This window comes from Ambystoma mexicanum, chromosome 4q (assembly GCF_040938575.1).
Source record: "Ambystoma mexicanum isolate Mex_15411 chromosome 4q, UKY_AmexF1_1, whole genome shotgun sequence".
NCBI lineage: Eukaryota > Metazoa > Chordata > Amphibia > Caudata > Ambystomatidae > Ambystoma > Ambystoma mexicanum.
Genome location: NC_090928.1, coordinates 52,379,683 through 52,403,460, shown reverse-complemented (window position 1 = coordinate 52,403,460; position 23,778 = coordinate 52,379,683). Strand labels below are relative to the sequence as shown.

The following is a 23,778-nucleotide window of genomic DNA, read 5'->3' as shown; positions in this document are numbered from 1 at the left end:
AGGTGGTATTCAAAGCCAGCATTCATGATTACACCTCATTCAGAGGACCATTTCACATCCACCGCCAATCCAAAGATGTGTCAGTAAAGCCTGCAAAAGTACAGATGAGTTTCAACATATCCCCATACATCTCCATCCACTCGGCTCAGGCAAAATCTTGCACATGGGCAGCACATTTTTCATCTTGCACCATACCATGGAGACACTGAGAGATTCCGTTACTTTTTCTTTAGGCATATCGGGGATGGGGGGAAAAGGAGATTAATCAAGCAGAGGTCACTCGATGAGACAACGGGTCTCGCATGGAGGCAAAAGGCTGCATTGTGTGTGTCAGCCGATAATACAACTTGATGGCAGATACCGTAGACTGCTTCTTAAACGCTGGAACGTGCACGCACAAGTCCATCTTTGTAAAGTGTGCAAAGCAAGTAAACCATAAAAATGGTGCAACAAGTATGGAGCTTTCTATAATGGGTTTTGAATCTGAGACATCACAGGGCTTCCTCAACTTACGTGAAGCAGCTAACTCTTTGCCTACCTTTGGAACTGTGTGGATTGTTCAGAAGCAGAGATTCATCATCATTCATCATTCGCAGCACCTCTGGATCGTCCGCAGTATTTCCTGATTTAAGAAAACAGAAATCCATGATTTACCCACTTCTCTTGAATACATTTATGTTTCTTGCATTCTTATCATCTGTTGTAATCGTTTCACTATCTTGCCTTTTTAATGTTTACTATTTAAAGAATCCACATAGCTACCAGTGACCGTGTGTCTGGTAGTAGTAGAGCAAGCTGTAGTATAACCATAGGAGAACAGAAAACATTCATGTATAGTTCAAGTAATACACTTCCCACAGTTTCTACTAATTCAACCTATGTACAGTGTTTCATGAAATGCACGTCAGACATGAAGCCTCTCACAGCCTCAAACCTCTTTCAGGGCAAAAAGATTCAATACATAGGTTGTCAAAACTACTCCTGGGCTAATAAAGCAGGGCGTGCACTTAAGTGCTATTATAGTATACAAATAGTGCAAGTATACTTATTATCAGGATGTAACCATCCCGTATTCGAAAGACCCTATTTCTACAGAGTACGCTGATTTTACTCTCTTGTCTAATCTATGCCATGGGGACAAAATAAATAAAGAATCGTCAATGCACTGATTGTCTGGGGCAAAGTTCCCTCTTTACGGTGCACATGTGCGCTTGCCCAGGTTCCTTCCGAATGCCTCTCAGAAGAGTTTTAGCAGCGCATACACACAATTCCCACCTTCTGAAGAATTAAAAAGTGCACAAGCCACAGCAGTTGCTGGACATTTGGTTCCTCTCTTAAAGCTACATTTTAGTAGCTAGTCTTGATATTCTGGTCTAGCCTATTTACATTGCTATAAAATGCAAGTGTGACCTTAAAAACCTAAAAACAGAATACACCCTCAAGAGATTAAAACGAATATGAAAAAGAAGCTCCAGGAACAGAAGATCTAACACAAATTAACCAGATAACCTTCCCTTCCCACCCACATTACCCCAATACTTGACTTTACTGCACGTATACGTTATGACTCTACCTTCATCCTCAGGCCACATTTAGATATTACCCGACAACCTTGACCCTGCCTACCTTGGCCATGTGAAAGGTTACCAGACTTGTACATACATCCACTTGTTTTATGTTGTAATATGAATAAAGTTCAAGCACCAGAATTTCTGTTACTCATGGTGCCTTAGCAAAAGCATCACCCACACTATGTAACCCAACTGTCAGCTCAAATTGTGGATACTGATTGTAAGTAAGCAGGCTACTAGGATGCTTCCTATTTTTTGTGCATATGCCACACAAGCACTTTGATGCGGTACCCTTGCAAGTGAACACATTATACAAATCTAATATTAATTTGCCCTGTAAGGATTTTGAGTAGGGCAAAGGTAGTGCTCAGTCTGTCCTACTTTGGCATTGGTAACATTATCCTATAAGTGGAGGGAAACATTGCAATATAATTTAACTCACTCCTGCCTCATTACGAGTTTGCCGGTATCCCGCCGATCTGGAGGGATGCGGCAAACGGTATTACTAGCACCAGTGTTACCGGGCCGGTAATATCGGCAGGTTTTTGCTGGTAGGGTATACCTCCAGCTTGGAGCTGGAGGTAAATCCTCCACCCTACCGGCACACTTGTAGTTGGCTTGTCCGGAAAAATGCTGGTATACGCTATTACTGGCACTTTATTTCTAGACTGCCCAACTTGTAATGAGGCCCTATGACTATCAACTCCACTTTCAGAGCTAATGAACTAGCTGAATACTTCGCTGCAAATATTTACAAAATTAGAGACACTCTCCTGACCTTCCTCACACTTCCTTCCTCACTTGCTGTATAAGAGCCTGATAAGCGAACCATAAATAAATAAAATACATTTTACACTCTGCCAACTCTACCATCATCCTCTGCCTCCATCAACCACTTTAGTCACACTAATACTGACAAAGTGGTATGTCTACTGATGAAAGCTAACCCCTCTTGTGCCCCATCAGACTCTGTTGCTCCTCAGCTGGTCAAGCGTATTGTCCCTTTAGTTGCCTCTCACCAAGCTGCATTCTTCAACCTGTCCTTTGACTCTGCTTTCTTTCACTCTGTTTTCAAAAGAGCCAGGGTCATCAATACGCTAAAAAAGCAAGGTACTTGCCCGAACCTATCAGCTACATTTCACACAGTCTCGGGAGGATAGCTTAATGTCCTCGCCTTGGAAGCAAGGTGACATGGAGCAACACAGGTTCGATCCCCGGGTCTGCGCTTAGAAACCTCTGTGTATTAAGCGTGTTATAAATAACCTATTACAATTAAAATCTCCTACAGAAAAGACTAGCAATATTGTCTACAAAGAGGCATTGATTTAGTTCATTAAATAAACTTCAAACTCAGACTGAAGTAGGAATTACTGTGCAAAGCACAGGTACACCTGCTAGTAACATTATAAAGAAAACTGGCAATAACCACAGAGATCATCTACCTCAATGTCTCTCCATTAAATAATGGAAAAAAGAACTCATGCAAATGACCCTGAGCAGACATCCAGAAACTGTGATAGTGGAATGAAGCTTTCTTGAAAGTGAAATTGGTAGGACTACTATAAAGCTGTTCTTCAATGCAAAGAGGGAGAGATGGAAGGAAACCTGTATAAGATGCTGGATAATTACCCTTGTTTTCAAGCTCCCAAGAGGACTTTAATCAACTGCTTGGATCTGATCACCATCCAACTCCCACTAATGAATAAACATATACGACATAGGGATACTCATGATCCAAGCTAATGGGGATGAGTTTGAAATGTCGGAGCAAACCGTTAAACAGGTAAGAGTCTGAAATATAGTCTATGGGGTGCAAAAGGGATTTTAGGGTTCCTTCATTGATCCCCAAGACCAGAACACAAGGCGCTGATGCCATCAGATACAGTTGAATCTGATCATATAGCCCAAGCTTCAGTAATTCAAAAAAAAGAACAGTGAGCCTTTTCAGGAATTGATACATTGGCTAATAACACCATATCAGAAGCAAGGTCAATGACAACAAACACTCAAGTGAAAGTCAGCAAACTACACTGCTCTCTACTTCATCTTTGGTAATCGCTTTCTTACATGTTCCTTAGCTGGGTCACTTTTTCTTTCTCCTCTATGTGGCTTGCTTTTTCTTTTCCCCCATATCACTTTGTTTACTGTAAAGGTTTTGTAATTTCACCTCTGCTCTCAGCTCTAGCTAAACCAAAGGGAGTGTTTCACTTTCTCTCTTCTTCTGGTGCAGCTATTTTCGTCCACTAAATTGGTAGTTCTAGTACAATTTTCTATTACTGTTTTAAAGGTAGCTGGTATGGATGGTATATTTGAATTGTACTTGTATGTATCTCCAGGTGACTGCGAACAGACTGTGCAAGTACCGGTTGGCTCTGGGGAAGCCAGGCCAAATCACTAACAGGTGAGAGAAAAAGAACTTTTTACTCACTTGGAGAATTAGTAATCCTGTGTCTTGTCTCAGAGTACTGTACATCCATGGAACACAGTTCTTTTTCTTTAGCCCTTATTGAACTGACAGTGGTAGCAATAAGAGGACCTGTAATTAAAAGAAAACAAAAACAACGATTTATTCAGAAGGCCTTGTGCAATGACAAGAAGGAACAACTTACTTACCTGTAACTGTTGTTCTCCAGCATGGGTCTGGCATGGATTCACATGCTCATGAAAATTCCCGTCGTCAGGCCGGGAATGCTCGGTAAAAGAAAAAACTGTTTCACTTTCGTTTATAAACTGTCTTTCTCCTATAAACCAATCTCTGGGCTCTGGGTCAAACTGCCCCCAGCTAATGAATGCCCTCTCCCTAAGCCCCGCCTCTGGCAGCCATCTTCAGATTTGATAGCATGTAAAGTGGCAGTATGACCAAGAAGAGGGGCAGTGTTGCATGTGAATCCATGCCAGATCCATGCTGGAGAACAACAGTTACAGGTAAGTAACTTGTTCCTTCTCCAGCATGGGGTCTGTCATGGATTCACATGCTCATGAATAAAGAATACACAGCAATACATACATACACAACCACGGGAGGTGGCAAGGCTCAACAGAAGCAATTACTCTTACCTCCTCAACAGGCTCACCTTCAAGCAAACAGGTTGCATAGCACTGCTTGGCCGACTCTGGACCCCTCCCTGGAATCTCTGTCGACGCAGTAGAATTTAGTGAAGGTGTGTGTAGACCTCCACGAAGCAGCCCTGCAGATGTCAAGCAGGGGCACATCAGACAGGAATGCCGTTGTTGCACAATCACTGCAGCGTGGAGAGGACTGTTGTGTGCTCCCCACCCCTCCAGGGAAGCGTCCGTCGTGACAGTCTCCTGGTATGAGGGGCTCTGGAGGTCCACGTCCTGGCGATATTGGAGCACATGCCCCACCACCTTATGGCTCGATGGAACTCCTTGTCGAGCATGATCCTGTCCTTCAAGCTTCCGGACACCTGGACCCAACAGGCATCCAGGAATTCCTGGAGCGGGCTAATCTGCAACCTGCAGATCCGGATCAGGTAGATGCACGACGACTTCATGACGACATCATGCTGAGCAGCGACTTGATGGTTTTTACCGTGGCGAACTTCAGTGCAAACAGCCGATGCACCTTGCCCAAAAGGGCTGCTATCCTCTCCTCCGACGTAGCCGCCAGGCAGGACACTGGTCTGGACCCCAGGAACAGCACGTTCTGCGATGGAGTCAAGCAGGATTTTGCCTAGTTCACCAAGAACCCCAGCTCCGTGAGCATCCGGACAGTCCTCTCTGCGTGATCAATGGCAATGTCCCATGACTTGGCTCGGGTGAGCCAGTTGTCGAGGTATGGGTACACATGAATTCCCTGTAGTCGTAGATGGGCCACCACCGAAGTCAGGCACTTTGTAAAGACTCTGGGCGCCGACTTCAGTCCGAAGGGGAGAGCCCTGAACTGGTAGTGCTTCCCTTGTACGACGAAGCGCAGGAACTTGCAATGTTATTTGTGAATGGGGACATGGAAGTATGCGTCCTCTAAATTCAACAATGACAGAAATTCTCCCTCCTCCAGTTGGCCGAGCACGTACTGCAACGTGACCATCCTGAACTTCTGGGACTTGATGTACTTGTTGAGTCGTTGTAAATCGAGAATGGGCCTCCAGCCCCCAGTCTTTTTTCTTACCAGACAGTATCTTGAGTAAACTCTGGAGCCCTGGAGTCGCTTCGGAACCAGCTCTATCGGCCCTTTTGTTAAAATGGCCCGAACCTCCAGCAGCAGCTGAGGGATGTGTTGTTCCTGCCGGGCCACCGGTGGTATTCGCAGATACTTCAGCTGAAATTTCAAAGTGTATCCATGGGCGAGAGTGTTCAGCTCCCATTGATCGGTGGAGATGTTTTCCCACGCGCTGACGATGTTTGCCAGCTGGCCTCCCACTGGGGTGGTGCATGGGTGAGGGCCCGGTGCCTTGGCTGGTTCAGTCCTACTTGGAGGCCGGTGTGCCGCCTTGGGAGCCTTGATGACGACGGCGGCCACCTACGAAGGCCTTCAAATGACCCTTATAGGTTTCCTGGGTCGTGGAATGGGAGGGTTGGCGCTAAGAGGACATTCCACAGCCGAAACTGTTCGAAGATCTACCCGACTTCCCTCCTCAGAGACGAAAGGTCGGACATTGCTGTTGCAGCGTGCCCAGGGCACGGGCCATCTCCGTGTCAGTCTTGATGGCCTGAAGAGATTCATCGACGGCCTTGCCGAAAAGATTATCTCTGTTGAACGGCATGTCCAGGAACCTCGTCTGGACCTCCTTTCTGAAATTGGTGGCCTTCAGCCAGCCACGGCGACAGAGGCAAACCCGTTCCCATCTGGCAGACCCCCTTCCCGGCAATGTCCAGGACCATGGTGATGGCGTGGTCCGACACCAATTCGCCTTCCTGAAGGATCTTCATTGCCTCTGCCCGATTGTCCTCGGGGAGAAAATCCAGGATCAGAGCCATCTTGTACCATAGCTCCCGGTCGTACCTGGCCAGGATCACTAAGGCGTTGGCCGCCTTGACCGTCGTCGCCGTAGAGTAAATGATCTTCCGTCCCACAGAGTCCAATTTCTTCCCCTCGCCGTACAGGGGGACAGAGATTGATGACGACGGGTTGGATGACTTCTTCCTAGCTGCAGTCGAGATCACCGAGTCCGGCGATGGTTGCGACTGCAGACATTTGGGTGCAGATTCCGGCACCCAGTATTTCTTCTCTAGCCGGTCCCTCTTCGCCGGGGCTGAGGCAGGGTTCTTCAGCAGCGCCAGCCTCTCATCCCAGACGTTGTTCAGGAGTCGTACCGACAGAATGGTCTTCCTTTTCACCTCCCGGTGCTGATACAGGAAGCCCTCCTTCTCTTCCGGGGTGAGTTGGATGAGTTCCGACGCACGGACGATCATGGAGTGGAAGAAACCCCCTTTGTCCGGCAGAGAAGCCTTTGGTGACAGAGAGATTCCGCCGTTGTCCGTCGTCTGTGTCTGTCGTCGCCGTGTCTGCCCCTGTATCTCTAGTGGGGAGGGCAGCGACGGTTGGAGCAGAGGTGTAGGGTGTCTCCTCCTCTTCTTCGGCGTTGGTGGCCCCAGTGTCAACAGGTCTGTCGCTGGTGGCGCCGTCAGCATCCTCTTCTGAATCTCCGACACCATGGTGTGGAGGGTCAAGAGAATATCCTGCAACAGATTTCTGGTAGGTGCCTGGGGAACAGGGACGCTGAGCCCAGCACCTATATCCTCGCTCCCTCCGTCGTCGCTGCCTCCGGTGGGCATCCTCTTGACGTTCTCGTCATCACCACCCTCCTCCAGGATGGTGTGGACGGAAACTAGGTCTTCCTCGTCGGACAAGGAGATATCCATACCCTGGAGCTCCTGCGCGCTCCCCCTTCTTTGGGTCCTGAGGGGTCGGTCTAGGGCATCTTCTTTTCCGGAGTCTTCTCCACTGGTCTGGCTGAAACCTCCCGCTTGGGAGGAAGAGCCACACTGACCGCCACCGGGGTACCCTTCGGGTCAGCCCCTTTCGCCCTTGAGAGGGCAGCAGCCACCATCTCAATAGAAGAGGACGATTTGTCCTGGATCACCTGGGCCTTGACTGGCAGGTCGGACATTTTGTCCTGCTTGGCTTTATCTGGCTTCTCTCACAGCTTCCCCAGGGTAGCTCACTTTCTCTTTGACAAAGAACTGGCACAATGGCTGGAGATTGAGGGTGATGGAGATGGTGAACGCACCCTGACTATCGCAGGACCCACTTGCGCGGCGAACCCGACGGAAGCGGACTCACAGTGTTTGGCCTCATCTTGTGCCCCCATGGATGGAGCACCATCAAAGGACTTAGAAGCCTGTGTAGAGGCCCTGGCTTTGAGCCACACCGCCAGCCGGACGTGCCGATCCTTCAATGTGCACTTGGAGAAGCCATGGCAGATCTCGCAATCCTCTCCCTTGTGTGTTGAGTGAAGACAATAAAGGCACTGGGAATGGTTGTTGTGCATGAAAACATTCCACAAACTGCAGCTGGTGCAGAGCTTGAAGAGGGAAGCCCCGTCCATCTCCTACTCCGACATGATCTGGCACGGTGTAGGCCTGATGACCTTCTGAAAACTTCCAAGAAGAACACTCAATGCTTTTTGCCCTTGAGGGGCGATGAAAGATGATGGAAAAAAACAGATTCCCGTTAATCGGATGAATAAACGATGGAGCACAAGGGCTCGATTGAACAAAAGTAGGGTTTTCTTATCCAAAAAAGCATGAAAACGCAGAAAGCTCTAAGAGTGAAACACGAGGACTCCCAACACTTGAACGTGCAGTAAAAATCTGAAGATGGTCGCCAAAGGCGGGGCTTAGGGAGAGGGCAGTCATTGGCTGAGGGCAGTATGACCCAATGATTGTTTTATAGGAGAAAGACAATTTATAAACTAAAGTGAAACTGTTTTTTTCTTTTACCAAGGATTCCTGGCTTGACAACGGGAAATATTCAGGAGCATGTGAATCCATGCCAGACCCCATCTTGGAGAATCAACACTAAGTTTATCAGAGAAAATATGCTGGGTGACTAAACTGAACTCTATGGTAAACTTTCAGTTAAAATATAGAAACACTATAATAACTAACGTGGGGCTAATGAAGTGACAACATCTTCAGTGCTCAGGACAAATTTAAACAACATTTCATATTCAGGATAGAAATGCATTTTGACTGACGTCAAGAATGTAATGCATGCATTATTGAACATGAAGACCAAAAGGGAGCCATGAAATAGAACAAAGGGCAGATATAAAGAAATTCACAGTGTACATATGGATTATAGAGATCAGTGCGTGTTACTTAGTAGCCGACTATGGAAAAGTGACAAGTTTATAAGAACAGAGATAGAAATTCACATTTCAGGAAAAATTATTTCATCAGTGAAGTTTTGCCCCACTCTACAATTATTATTATTTGTATTTATTGTATTGGGTTCACAGCTCAATTATGAACTTTTACATGAATTAATTACATATAACGCAATCTCAATCAATAAAACCGAAAAAGGGAAGGAAGAGAATAGAAAAAAGTTACAATTCATAATATCAAAATTCAGCAAAAGCCTTTCGGTTAAAACTTATAATCAATCAAATAATTTTACGTGTGAGAGCATATATAAAACACATAAAGTGGCCTAATTAAGATTTAAATGCATCGCATAATTCACTAACACAATTGTCAGGGATACATATCAGCCACTGTATAACATTGCAATCCATTTTTTGCTGGTTAGCAGTACACACTGAGTTTTAAATTTACCAGAGTTTCCAATAGAGAGATACAATCAAACAAGAGATGCCTTAAAGTTTCAGTTGCATTCAAGCAAAATCTACAATTTCCATCAACCGGTGGATCCTTTGATCTAATCCGCAGGAGGTCTGGGGTAGGAAGGAGATTAAATCTTATTTGTCCAAAAAAAATTCGAAATGCGGAACTCGGATTTGTACCCAGGTATTTCGGGAGAATGTTAAAAGTTTCAGTCTCATCTTCGAATATCTCAAATACTTTATACTTGCCACAAGCAGACCGAGTCATAAGCCAATCAGCTAACCACATTTTAGATTTTGCTTTCTCAGGATTAGCCAAAAGCAAATCTAAAGAAATGTCTGCATCAGACATGATCTGTAAACATTCTTTCTTCCAGACTTCTATGAGTCTGGCAGTAAATATTTCCTTAAAAACAGTAGACATTTCCAACCTATAATTGCAATCAATGAAAGGAGGCCCAGTTCGTATCTAATTGGAGGCATGGGGGTGCTCTTTGGGAAAGTCAAAAGGCGCTTTCAAAATATACCTTCTAAATGTTACCAGTTAATTTCCTTATAGTTTTATTCAGTGCTTCAGCCCCATATGTAATAGTAGGTACTACTTTTTGCTTATAAAATAAAAGCAGAGGGCATAGCGAATAAGTACCATATTTCCTCTGTAGGATCGAATCTTGGGCTGCCAGAGTTGTCATTTTAGATATTCGCTTCTCTATACAGGGAGAATCCCCTCTTTTGTTTAATTATTAAATATTTATTATAATTCTTAGACATTTAAAAGTACATACACACATTTTTGTAATTCAGGTAATTAGATCCATATACGATTTTGTACCCTGTGTGATTTTACAAGTGATAGTTTTATAGTAATTCATCAAGGATACAATCCAGTGCCTGCTGATGTAACGAAGGATGGGATGCATGCCTATTTTGGATCAAGGCATTGTAGGTGTGCACTCTGCTGTGTCATCTTGTGGCTGCATGTCAATGTTAATTTTTCTATTTCTCCTTGTAACCACAGCAAGAATCTTGCTAAAGCCATGTACTTGAGCTGGATCTGTGTCTGGAGTGTCGAAAACCTTTCAATAGGTAGGAGAGTTTTTCCTAGATTGGCGCAGAAGAGGGAAAACTCGAACTCCTGTGACATGTAAAATGGGACTTCTTGAAGTTGATCATGTAACTGTATGTTTGCAGGAAGCTATATAGCTAAATACAAAGTTTCATGGATTCTTCCCAGATTATCACCTGCCACCAATTTAGCATCCAGGCAGAGATGAAATCTAAAGCTCCCCATGGCAGAGAAGGCCCATCAAGGGAGCCAAGAATTTAGTGCACTCTATAGGAGCCAATGCGAAATAGAGTACCCGGAATAGATAACTGATTGAGTTCACCCTGAACATCAGGAATTTCTGGTGATTTTTCAGAATCAGAATATGAAGATATGCATCTTCTAAGCCGATGGGTCATAAGATAATAACCCTTTTGGATGAGAACATTGACATCTGATGAAATGATTTAGATGTTTGAGGTCCCAAAAAGGGTCAGAAATCTCCTGACAGTTTCTATATCCTTTCTGTGGTTTACAGAACCCCAAAAAGGATATAGAAAAAAAGCATGGTGCTGTGCTCATGGAGGGACTAGTTTGGCAAGGTTGTCAATAACTCACAATACAATCTCGATACATTTTCAATTGTCTTTGAATTTAAACATACAAGTAAAGTCTATTGGGGCTATGAGTCTACGGGTGGTCCCTGTACGCTTCCCCTCAACCTTGAAGAAGGCTCCCATATCCCTGGCCTAGGCACCCTATTCCCCAACATGCTTAATTAAAATGGTTCTTTTATAATGCGCCTAATAGCAGAGACCAGTTTTTTTAACTTTATTTTAACCTGTGGCAGAGTAATACAGCCTATATCACCAAACAATTCAAATACCATAGATAATTCATATTTCTAAGTACAGCGCAAGCAATTACACGTCAGTGATATTCGTGTCCAAAAGGGCGTTCGGCCGAATATCTGAAGTCCATGAGTGTTTATGGCTCGTTATGAGCAGTAGGCTCTGTGGTGGCTTCTTTTCCATTGAACGCACGGAAGGGTGCCCAGATATCCTTTGGTCTTGAGGTTGCAACTATGGTTTGTGCGTATCCTTCCTCGTTTTCGTTAACTCGTGTCATTTCGGTAAGCCATTGCTTCTGTGTGGGTGTTTCTGTGGCTTTCCATTTGAGTAAAATACATTTCTTTGCGATTATGCACCCAATGTTAAACAGTCGTCGGGTCTTTAAGTTGGTCTTTCCAATGTCTCCCAGCAAATATTTCAATGGATGGAGTGCTGGCCGTTCAAGTGTACTGAGATAGTTTGCGTGGTTCCGTTCATATAGGTCCTTGTGTGTACGTGCGATCTGAACACCCAGATACTTCACAGTGTCTCCAGCCCATTTCATGCCGTGCAGCTAGGTGGGTCTAGTGGTTCGGTCAGTTAGGGAAAACAGTTCTGATTTCATGTTGTTGATTTTGTATCCAGAGTGTAACATGAATATGTTGACCTCCTCTAGGATTGGTGGTATGTTCACCTCTGGCTGTTTCAGATGAGGGTGTCGTCGGCATATAGAGATATTATTTGTGTGGGTCCCTGTATATGTAGTCCCTTTTGTCCATGGTGTTCGCAAATTCTACTTGCAAAGGGTTCCATCATTAATACAAATAAAATTGTGGAAAACGGGCACCCCTGTTGCCTGGTGCCCCTGACCAGTTTTATTCTTTGGGAAGAGTTCTGATTAGTGTGAACCCTGGCCCCTGAGTCCGTATACAGCAGTTTCACGAACGTACAGAATTCAGCTCCCAGCCCCATGCGTCTCAGGACGCCGAACAGGAAGTTCCATGACACAAAGTCGAACGCCTTTTCCGCATCAAGTATCGTCGCCACTGCAGGGAGATCAGGGTTCACCTGGGCCATGGTTCCGAGCAGACTTCTTAGGTTCAGGGCAGTGGACATCCCTGCTATGAAACCTGATTGGTCCGGGTGAACCAAGTCGGGCATGTGTAGTAGTATCGTGTTAGCCAAAATCTTGGCAAAGATTTTTTTGTCTGCATTTATCAAGGATAGTGGGCGGTATGAGGCCATTTCGTTTTCTGGTTTCCCTGGTTTAGCGAGTACTGTTATCACTGCTTCTGTAAGGGAGGGAGGTAGTTTGCTGATCGTGCACGCCTCTTCCCAAACCTTAAGTAGTTTAGGGGCCAAAATATCTTTGTACGTTTTGTAGAGTTCTATGCCTATCCCATCGGGGCCAGGGGCTTTGCTTGATGCTAAAGAGGCTATAGCATCGTTGATCTCATCTATCGTGATCGGGGCATTTAATTTAGATCTGGATAGATCATCTAAGGTAGGTAGTTTAGTTCCTCCAAGGTAGTCGTCTACCTCCTCGATCGTGACCTTGTCGTTATTGGAATATAGTGTCTGGTAATAGTCTCTAACCATTTCATTCATTTCCTCATGTTGAATGGTTGTTTGCCCATCAGGTTTTGTGAGGCCGCTGATGTGCTGTGGGTCTCGTTCAACTTTGATTAACCCTGCAAGTAGCTTTCCAGGACGGTCTGCTTCACCGTATCTTTTGGCTTGTAGTTTCTTATAGATGAATCGCGTTTCCCGGTCGAGTAGGTCGCAGATCCTTTGCCTATTGCCCTTAATTAGGCCTAGTAATGCTATGTTACGCGTGGTGCTGTGTTCATTTTCAAGATTTTTCAAGTTCTCTTTTGTTTCCTGTAGCTCCTTTCTAATGGACTTCAAGGTCCCTGTTGTGGCGGAGATCATCGTACCGCATATCCACACCTTGAATGTCTCCCAGACTGTGGTGAATCCGGAGACTGAGTCCTCGTCAGAGAAGAATGATTCTATGTCTATCCTCAGTGTTTCAGTGAAGGCGTCATCTAAAAGTATGGATGGAGGCATTCTCCATGGGGGTCTGGGTGCTATGACTTGGTCATGGGTGATTTCCAGTACTATGGGTGAATGATCGGACCATGTACGTGGCAGGATTGTAGTTTGGCATCTTCCGGTAGTCAATGCCTTTGAGATCAGCCAAAAGTCTATCCGGGAGTAGGCAACGTGTACGGTGGAATAGTAAGTATATTCCTTTTGGGTAGGGTGCTCTGATCTCCAGATATCTATTAAGCTATATTGCGACATAATCTGTGATATCATGCATGAGGCTCTTGTAACATTCCTTTGCTTTGTGCTGGATCTGTCTATGGAGGGGTCCAAAAATGGATTGAAATCTCCACCCCCAGACGATGGGGACGTCGGGGTTATGACCAATCAGCGTGGCTATCTTGGTATAGAATACTAGATCATCAGTGCTGGGGCCGTAGGTATTCACCATAACTATTGGCCTGTTGTCGATGCTGCCCGATAGCACCACGAATCTGCCATCAGGTCTATGTTGGCAGTACACAATTTGAAATCCGTGTTGTTATGTACGAGTGTTATCACCCCCTGTGGCTTGGGAGGAGTAATTGGTATAGAATCTATTTTTCCCCATTTGTGCGCCATCTGCTTGTGTGTGGATTCTCAAGCATGGGTTTCCTGCAGCATGACGATGTTGGGGTTATGACGATCTAGGTATGCCCAGACCTTTCTTGCCTTAATTGGGTTGTTTAGGACTCCTATGTTCCATCAAATCATTTTCGATTTGGTCGCCATGGTGCATTGTTGGTTGGAGTGTAATTCGCTGCTAGCACTGTCGCAGTGCCATAGTTTATGAGTTTGGTACTCACTGCACAACTGTTGCCACAGTTTTTCTGAACTTTACTTCCCAATGCCGTCAAGGCGGCGGCGGTCTGGTAGTCCTGAACTTTAAACAACTGCATTCTCCCCTGAAACCATCTTCCCCTCCACCCACCATCTACCCCAGCTTGATGATGCGGCCCATTTAAGCTTTGGGGTGAACCCTTCGGGGTCATGTCGTCAGTGTTACCTTCCATACCGCTCAACGTACCCCATATGTCTAAGTTTTGCTTCCGTCACCAGACATATCGAATATATGCAGATTGGGTGTGGAATCCGCAGGCCACTCAGTCGTTTTCATCTAAGCCCCTCTTGTCTATGTCCTGTGATTTTGCGGCCTCTGGGTGCTGCAGTGGATTGGGCTCGGGTATGTGTGATTCCACATAGGCCGTTGCCTATGTGGGGTCCTCGAAGAATTGCGCCTTTCCATTGGATTGTTTTCGGAGCTTAGCCAGAAACATTAATGAGTATGGAAGCTTTCTTGCTCTGAGCAGGCGCTTCACAGCATCGTAAGATCTTCTTTGCGAGCATTGTAAGATCTTCTTTGCGTTTGCACACCAGCCGCGAAGTCCGGATAGATGTGTATTATACTGGAATCATATTGTAGTGTTCCTTTTTCCCTGGCCAGTCATAGCACCAAATCTCTGTCCCGGTAGTTCTTAGCGGAGCGCCGGGGTGTGGATTGTGGGGGGTTGTTCCGGGTCAAGATTCTGATGCACTCTCTCCACAAGGAATTGTGGGGAGAACTTTGTGGGATCAAAGAGTGATTTAAGTAGGCTTCCATAAATGGTTCCATAGGGCCCCTGTTGCCGCCTCCGGGAACCCGACCACCCTGATGTTATTACGCTGGGATCTTGATTCCAAGTCCTCGCATTTATTTGCCACTTTCTTTAGTTCTGTTTGCATATTGTTTATTGTGCGGTCATGGCGTTTTATAGTGTCTTTGTTTGTACTGATATGGCCCTCAGCCTCGGTGATGCAGCCGCTTTCCTGTTCTATCTTCGCCTTCAGCGACCCTATTGTGCCGACAATTTTGTCCAGATTCACATTGATTGCGAGGTATCCATTTTGCATGGTCTGCAGTAAATAATCGTCCCTTGAATTTTCTTCCACTGGTTGCATTTTTGAGTTACTGGTTGAGGGGGAGGCTCAGCAGCAGCAGATCTCGGGCCTCTAAATAAGTCCATTGAACCTTTCTTTTTCTGAGCGCCTTTGGTCATTGTTGTTGCTTGAGATGCGCAGGTTTTTGAGGACCTTGTGCTGTGCGCCGCTGTGTGTAGCTGCCTCTGGGGTGCCGGTGCTCCGTTAGTGGTATTCTATGCCTTCAATGTGCTTTTATAGGAGGTTTATGGCTCCAGCAGTCCCTAGTGCTCCGGGGTTGATGCAGCACAGTCCAACGAGCGTTTTCCAGGTTAGTCAGTTAGGCTAGGTGCTGTCCCCTCTCTCACTTCCAGGGTTGCTGTCTGTTATGAGGGTCGCCGACCGTAAAGAGTTTACCCCTTAGAGTGCAAGATAACAGCCTGTGTTAGGAGATATGCGTTATGCAGGGGCCTTCATAGTGTCTGCCAGGTGTTTATTTTGCAACTGGGTTTTGGTCTCTCCTTCAGAGATGCGGTCCTGTAGGGCTCAAGTCACCAGCAAAGTGTGTATGTGGCAAGTCTCTGGGGGTCTGATGTTACGCCTCTTTCGCTCGTCTGCCGGTGCGCTTTATCGCGCTCGGGGCCAGCGGGCTGTATCCCGCCAGCGGCTGATGCAAGGGGGAGTGGGCGGGTATATATCAATGAGGCTACAGCCCTATGGGGCGCGCCAGCCCGGTGGGTGCCCCCGTGCAGTAGTGCTAGTTCACAGTGTGTAGGCCGAGGGGATGCAGCCCCCGCCGCGGGTGCGGGAGGAGGAGAGTCCTACTTTGCAGCGCTGCAGGAGTTTGTTGTTATTGTTATTTTATTGTGTGAGATCAGGAGGCTCTGTGCAATCCCCCTGCGAGCGTACCGGTTCGTTGTCCAGGCTCTGCTGGGAGGTCAACGATCATTCAAGGTGTGTAAGGGCTCCCGGATCCACGGTCCGTGTGGCAGGCCTCTCTGGTTCGCCTGTGCGCAGCCCGAACCGCTCCGTCCCCGGGCTCCCAGGCAGGACGCTGTCTTCTCAGGCGCAGGACCCGTCAGGACTGCAGCGCCGCCGCGTATGGGCTGATTGTGCTCTCCCTGTGGCTGGTGTTGTGCTCTCCCTGTGGCTGGTGTTGTTAAGTCGGAGGGGGAGGGAGCCTCTCTGTGCCCCAGGGCAGCTGGCGATGACCCCAGGCATATTGCGGCCGCGCCCGCAACTGGACCACACAGGGCACGCAAGCCCCAAGCAACCACGCACGGTCAGCCCCAGTCTGTGCCAGTGTTTCCGGCTTCTGGATGTGTAGACACACGGTTCGGTGGTGTCAAGCTGGAGGGACAGATGGTGATTACTCGCTGTGCGGCGGGCCTGCGTGGCGGTGGGGCTGTGTGGTTTCCTCAGCGGCTGTCACAGAAGGGATGCGCGTCTTCTGAGAGAGCAGGCGCTCCTCCCCATTGCAGAACGCGTCCCCGCCGGTGTCAGCACCGCCTATCGCCGCCCTTAGAATATCTCTCGTTGTGGTGGCGGAATCAGCTCGGGCTTTGAATATGCCTTGCCCGTTAGCTTCTTACATCAGGATATGTGCTCAAATCGGGTGAAATAGTTGCGGCGATGGATGTTTCCAGCAGGATTTTCTTACGAGGTACAGAGCAGATAGTTTAGGCGGCCATCTTGTTGGCTACACAACAGCACCCCGGAGACCAGTTTCTAAGCGCGAGACCAGGATTCAAATCTGTGTTGCTATCTACTGTCTTGCTTCCAAGACAAACATGTTGCCCCTTCACAATAGACCGGGTCACTACTATTTAAGCTTTCCCTACTCTACGGAATTATAAGGCGGCAACCTCATCTAGCTCCGGTGACCTAAACAGGGGTAGTCTGATCATCTCACTGTACCCTTATTTTGATGGCATGGCAACTCTTATTCTTACTCTCTCCTCTATTCCTCCTCTCTACACTTCCTCTGGGTCTGACTCGTTCTCTTTACCTCTCACTTCTATTTCTAATCATTTCCTTCCTCCTCTCACTTCTCCTACCTCGATTCTCCTTCTTGATCACAATCCATCCCCCACTCCTCCTATCTCAACTCTCCTTCTGCCTCCAGATCTTACGCTACATCTCACTCCTCTCTTCCTCCCTCATAATTAGTTTTCTCTCACTTTTAATCACATTCACTCACATAGAAACATACAACAAAATTGGTACCATTCTATCATTCCCAACACTTTAGCTTCACTCTTTCCAAACACGCCAGATCTTTCTTTCAACTCCTCCTCCACATGCAACATTCTCCCCTCTGTTCTCTAGGGGCCTCATCAAGAGCCTGTCAGTAAACCGGTGTAATTACCGCCAGGCGCAAATAGCGTTACTGCTGTGGCATGCGGCGGTATCTGCGCTTCATCACGACCTACTGTGTACGCGACTCCGACGCTAACGCTATTAGCGCCTGGCGGTAATTACACTCAAATAAGGGCTACTGCCATAAAACCAGCACTAACAGCGCTGCCATCGGAGAAGCAGCGCTAATGTTACGGTTCGGGGTTCCTGCTCCCGTGTCCAGGATTCAAAGCCTTGTCTCACCTCTTTGTTTTATCGTAAGCATCATCGCCTGGCCGCCCAGTTCCTGAGACATTGGCAATTACCCCGGAGTCGAGCTACAGCGTCCTTCCATAAAAAGAATGTTCTTGCTAAGGTTTCCACGCAGAGAGCACATCAAGTGTGAGCACATCATGTGACCGCGGCAGCTGCTTGCTTTCACAAGGTCCACCCTAAAACACACTTAAAAATAGCATAATTCCATTAGACGCTGCTTCTATTTGTAGCTTATTTTCCAACTGCGTTTGATTCATTATATCCCAATACCAATCCTGCTTTGCCTTAAGGACCTTCTCTTTGCCTGGTGTCTTGACTTCGTTCCACCCGTTGTTGCCGAACTATGCCTGCTTTACGGATCTCCTTTTGCCTCACGTGTCGCTTACCTTGATCCAACTGTTGCCGACCTCCGACTGCCTCCCGGATTCCGAAGTCACTTCCCAGGTACCTGTTTTCTTCTAATCCTGTTACCGACTCAGACTGCATACGGACTGCCTTGTTATTCCCTTGTCAGGATTCGCCAAAACCACTTGTTGTTGCACACGCTGCTTTTCACCGCAGCTGAGCTCCTCATAACACAGCGCAACACCAATCTTCATTTGCATATCATCACTTTTAGAATCAAGATCTTCACACTCCTGTATCCGTGAAGCTTCTGGCTTTCCATTAAGAAAGAACTCATAAGATACCCAGATCCTCATCCCGTTGACGGGGGATTATGACAAGGATTTGGCCTTCGTCAACAAAGTATACCTCATCATCCAGGCATGGATGGCCTCACACGGTCTATGCCTGAATGACGACAAAACAGAACTCCTCATTCTAGGGTCCTCATATAACCTTAACAAACTAGACCAAAACTACTCCTCCTTAGTAATTGACAACAATAAGATCACGGTAGCCAAGGAGGTTAAAAGCCTTGGTTTCTACTTAGACTCCACTCTTACCTTTAAAAAACAAGTTAATGCTATGGCATCCGCCACATCTTATACATGCAAACTCATCAGAGCAGCCAAACCTTTTCTCTCCCCGTCCAACTGTATCACCCTAGCCAGGGCTCTGATCCTGTTCAAGCTGGACTATTGCAACTCACTTTATGTAGGATGCAACAAATATATTACGAACAAAATTCAGATCCTCCAAAACAACGCCCTAAGAGCGGCCCTCAGTATCCCAAAGAAAGTCCACATCTCTGATTCTAGAAGGTCTGTCAACTGGCTTTCTACCAAAGACAAAATATTCCTCAAATCGGTTTCCCTGACCCACAAATGCCTCCACCAAGCAGCCCCTCAATACCTTATCACTAGATTCACCAGAACTACCTCCTCTCGCCCCTTTAGAATGGCCAACTCCAACCTCCTCCTGGTGCCCAGGTTTAAACGTTCTATGTCTGGTGGGAACAGCTTTCCTGTTAAAGCAGCACAATACTGGAGCTCCCTTCCACCACCTTGCAGGGAGGACCTCCCCTATCGCCTATTCAGAACTAAGACCATCCATTGGCTCAAGACTCACGACACATAACGACCTCTTGCTCTCTTGCTACCCTAATGCTCCATCACTGTGATTGTAAATATGTACATTTAGGTTGTCAACTGCTCAGTGTAGTCGAGACAACAGCTTTCATGAGACAATATTGTATATAGTATTACTTATATTGTATATTTCTGTAACCCATGCCTCATCGGCGTGCATTGTTTCTTTCTAAGCATCCAGCACTGTAACCACGGCTGGACTTAATTCCTTGTATGTAACCAAGCTTTGCATTCCTCTTGTTGCCTCTGCGCCTTGCTACCCCACTAGGGGTTAGGTGCGCAATATAAATAAATAAACAAATAAAATAAATAAATAAAATATACTGCATCACCTGAACTGTTCTGGGCATACCTTCATTCAAGCTTCCCCACTATAAGGAATACAATAATACTCTGCCACAACTTTCGCCAGGAGCAGTGCACTTAGAGACGCTCTGCTGCCACAGTGCACCATCCCGGCTCTAGTGCATCCCTCGTGCCACCAGGGTAAACTACCTTACTAACTTCCTGTTCGTTATTTTGTCCCTGTCGTTGTGGTAACGGACTCCAACTCATCTCCCAGCTGTTAATCCTCCTTGCACTGGCAAGACCTTGCAGTTTATCATCATATCCCATCACCATTCTATTCTCGCATTTCAGTCGATTAATTTAGGGTCTAAATTTGACATTATCCTCTGAGACCTGTATTCCTCCAGGCCTAATCAAGAGGGAAGAAGGTATTTGCTATAGGTGGAAATTGTAGTTAGGAATCCTGTTACCCACAACCTATTTTGACCTGTTGTTTTTCTTTCCTTACAGACTGGTACTTTGGTGGTGCGCATGTTCCCCGCTCGTTTATTTGATTTACTGCTCTGTCTGTTTTGGTTGCCACAGCAGAGGGCTGTATCATAGAAAAGAGTTCCCTCAAGTTGAGGAGGCCCCGGTTTCGGATAACCTCAGCTCCCTGATCCAAAATCAAGAACACCGGCTTACCGCATCTCTCCACTTTACAAGTTGGTGAGTAACAGCTAATAGTGCCGGAGGAAATTGCGTCACTGACGGAAAGGGAAGCAGTACCAGCTATTTTGGAAAACACAATCCATTCAAAATTTCAACTACCAGCAGCCATCCAGCAGACCTGAGAGAAGAAAGTGTCACAGTAAACGCTGAGAGGCAAGGGGCCAGAACATAGGCTCAGAAAGCCCAAGTTCAGCGAGGGTGAGCTTGTGGTACTTGCTAAGGAGGTAGTGGGCCACAGCGATAAGCTCTATGGGCCACGCCAGAGGAAGACCAGTGGGCAGCGGCGCACAGCCATATGGGCCAGCATTGCCCAGAAGGTATCAGCTGTGTCATGTGTGCCCCATGATGGTGAGGACTGCCAGAAATGGTGGAACGACCTGAGGGTACGGGTGCAGGGACTGCTTGTACAACACAGCAAAGAGTCCCTGGCAATTGGAGGAGGCAGTGCCCAGTCACTGGCCCTGACACTGTGGGAAAAAAAATGCAGCACTGTGCTCGACCTCGAGGACATTGTGGAAGTCGGCAGTGCTGAAGCGGGAGCCAGGAGGTGAGTGAATCCCCACCACCCCGCATGTTCAAGGGACAACTCTGCACTATAAGCCCATGTGCACAGGAACACATGCCATCATCCCACGAAGCGCAGCATACTGACAGGGCAGAGTGAGTGCCTGTCACATCAGGCAACCCCAGGGCAGTCATGGGGCAGGGCACCAAGGGCACCCTGAGAGCCACAGCAGTGGGAGGGCAGGCAAGTGAATCCCAAAAACAAATGTATGTGCAATAGCAGGACTGAGGTGCGATAACAACCATGATGCCGTGCATCAGTCACTCCTGAATGTAGGGGACCCAGAAGGTCATTGCCATGAGTGCACGGCAGCCAAGCCACAGGGAAGAACACCCCCCCCAAACATGCGCATAGCCTGCCAATCAGCATGCACCACTGAACAGCACAGCTGGCCATGCGGCAGTGGCTCACAGAGCTATGATGGTACCATGGAAGAAGTCCCCCCTCCATGTCACTGCCACCCGGGGAGGGTATGTGGGGCTATGAAGGGCCACAGTAATGCATGTTATGGGAATCGAACCCTGCAACGCCCCCTAACCCACACACAGGCCAATGGCCAACAGGCCATGCACGCATTGCCACCGGTACCCCATCACGGTGGGCCCACATGCAATCACGCATGGCCAAACATGCCCATTTGGCCACATGTTTGAGGGCACAATGTGTAACATATCAATCATGTAATGCATGCCAAATCACGTGGTGATACTATACCTGATGCAATGTCCAATGTCTCCTACAGGCGCGCATGCATTGCCAGAGGCGCCTGAGGAGGCCAAGGAGCAGAAAGCTGTAGGGCCATCATGCAGTGATTCCACAAGGCAATCAAGGTCTGCCACCACCACGTCCTCATGAAGGACCCTGTCACTTAGGCGCACAGCCCTTCGTAGCACATTTGCACCCAGCAAGGGTAAGGCTGCCAGTGACACCAATGGCCCTGCTGCTAAAGCAGCAGACCAGTGGGTCGGTGCAGGCAAATCTGCAACCACACCTGCAGCTGTCAGAACTGACAGGAAAGCAATTACCCGCTGCAGGTGACACAGAGGAGCCACAGGGGGACAACAGGCCCGAGTACACACCTGGGCATGACCCACACACCCCAGGGAGCCCTCTAGCAACAACGGAAGCTGATGTGGTTATACCAGCATATGAATTGCCTGCATTTAGCCACTGCCCGACGCATAGCCCACCTCCACAACCGCATGCTTCACCGACCAACGTGGTACTGCAAAGCCGTAACGCTATGTAGCGTAGGCAGCGGGAGATGGAGGCCATCGCCCATACACACTCTGATTACCTGCAGACCATCAAGGACTCAATCCAGGGAGCCACACACAGGATCATGCATCAAAGGGTGCGCAACAGGGTGGACACAAGTGCCAACATGTCCGCTCTGAGCAGGAACTCGCAGAGGGTGTGTCTGCCCTCGCCGAAGCCATCCGGCAGGGGAATGAACCCCAGTACCAGCAGTACCTTGTGGCTGCCTCCCTGCCACCCACCTCTACGACACCCAGAAAGGAGTCCCAAGAGGGCACTCTGCAGTGCCAATCGCAGCACCTACTGCATCCTAAATAACCTGGTGCTGGCAAGGAAGGGGAAAGAGGCTCTGACAGTGATGAATGCTAAGACACTGGCCCCCACGAGAGGCTCTGCTGGGGAGTTGGTGGGGAGTGAAAGGGGGGTCATCAGTCACACCAGCTACGGATATCCAGAGTCACCTGCATGGGGTGACATACAGACATCAGTCAATTTTCTCATACTTGGGAAAAATAGCCATGTGCATACATATCGCCCCTGCAATGTGAATGCGTGATGGCTGTGCAGCATTTGTAAATGGTGGCATGCATTCCTTTGCCTGTACATGCACCCTGTGTCAATATGGCAACTGTTCTTTGGCATGTCCCAGGAGAGTGCACATGGACACGTGGCCGTGGCATGGATGGACATGCTGCTGTGTGGATCTGCGGTGCACTGCATTAATGATGCATTGCGGTACATGTGGTGTAATGTGTCATTGTAATGGCAGCAGTGTGTGTGCGTCAGTGTGTGTGTCCAGGTGTGTCAGGACCTGTGCATGCTCCCTTGCATGCCCTTTGTCGTTGGTGCAGATGTTGGCCGGGTGCTGCCAGTGCAGGCACTTGTCAGTAGCGGGCACAGCAGTGGCTGATGATGAGGTCAGGACCGCAAGTCACATGCACGTTGAGAGAGTGGTAGTGCCTCAGGTTCCTGTATACGGCTTCATGTGCCTGGGGTGCCACCAATGTGACATGGGTACAGTCAATGGCTGCTATGACATTGGGAAGTTGGGCAGTGTCATAAAACCTTGCCTTCATGTCGTTGCGCTGGGCCAGGGTGTTTGAGCATTGCAATATGGTGGTTCACATGGCACAGGAGTGCATCCATCACCTGGACCAGGACTGCACAGACCGTGGGCTGTGCCATGCCGTGCATCATGGCCACAAGGTACTGGAAGGGGCCTGTCCCCAGGAACTGCAGGACTGCCACAAGCTTCACCAGTAGGGGCACAGCTGTACGGATATTGCTCCGGCTCGCTATGCCGTCCTGGATTGTGGCCAGCAGCTCAGTGATGGTCTCTCTGTTGAGGCGGTACTCAGTAACCAACTGGGTGTCGCTGAGAGCCCAGGGTGATGGCCTGACCCTGGGGATGGGTGCTCACCTTGCTGGGCCGCTCTCCTCCTCATTCTACTCATCCTCCTCCTCCCCCCCCCCCACTAATCCCTGTGCCCAAGCCTAGTTTGACTTCATCTGAAGGTCCAGGCGCAGCATGAGCAGCTGCTTGTCCCAGCTTCCAGCAAATAATGGCAGTATGGTATTGGAAATCGTGTTTGCGACCTGGGTGTGTCTTATATAGCCCTCTGGTGTGC

At 47.8% G+C, this 23,778-nt stretch overlaps 1 protein-coding gene across 7 annotated transcripts in view; it reads right to left on the bottom strand.

The window, feature by feature from the left end:
- The window catches only part of LOC138467455 (zinc finger protein 436-like), a 252,005-nt gene that overhangs the window by 151,320 nt on the left and 76,907 nt on the right, over positions 1-23,778 (bottom strand). For all 7 annotated transcript variants that reach the window (XM_069607462.1, XM_069607461.1, XM_069607464.1 and 4 more), the window contains exons 3-4: positions 4,000-4,107; positions 539-622 (exon numbers count right to left, since the gene is read on the bottom strand). In XM_069607462.1, the coding sequence (XP_069463563.1) occupies positions 539-622; positions 4,000-4,107 (192 nt within the window). The remainder of the gene's footprint in view (positions 1-538; positions 623-3,999; positions 4,108-23,778) is intronic.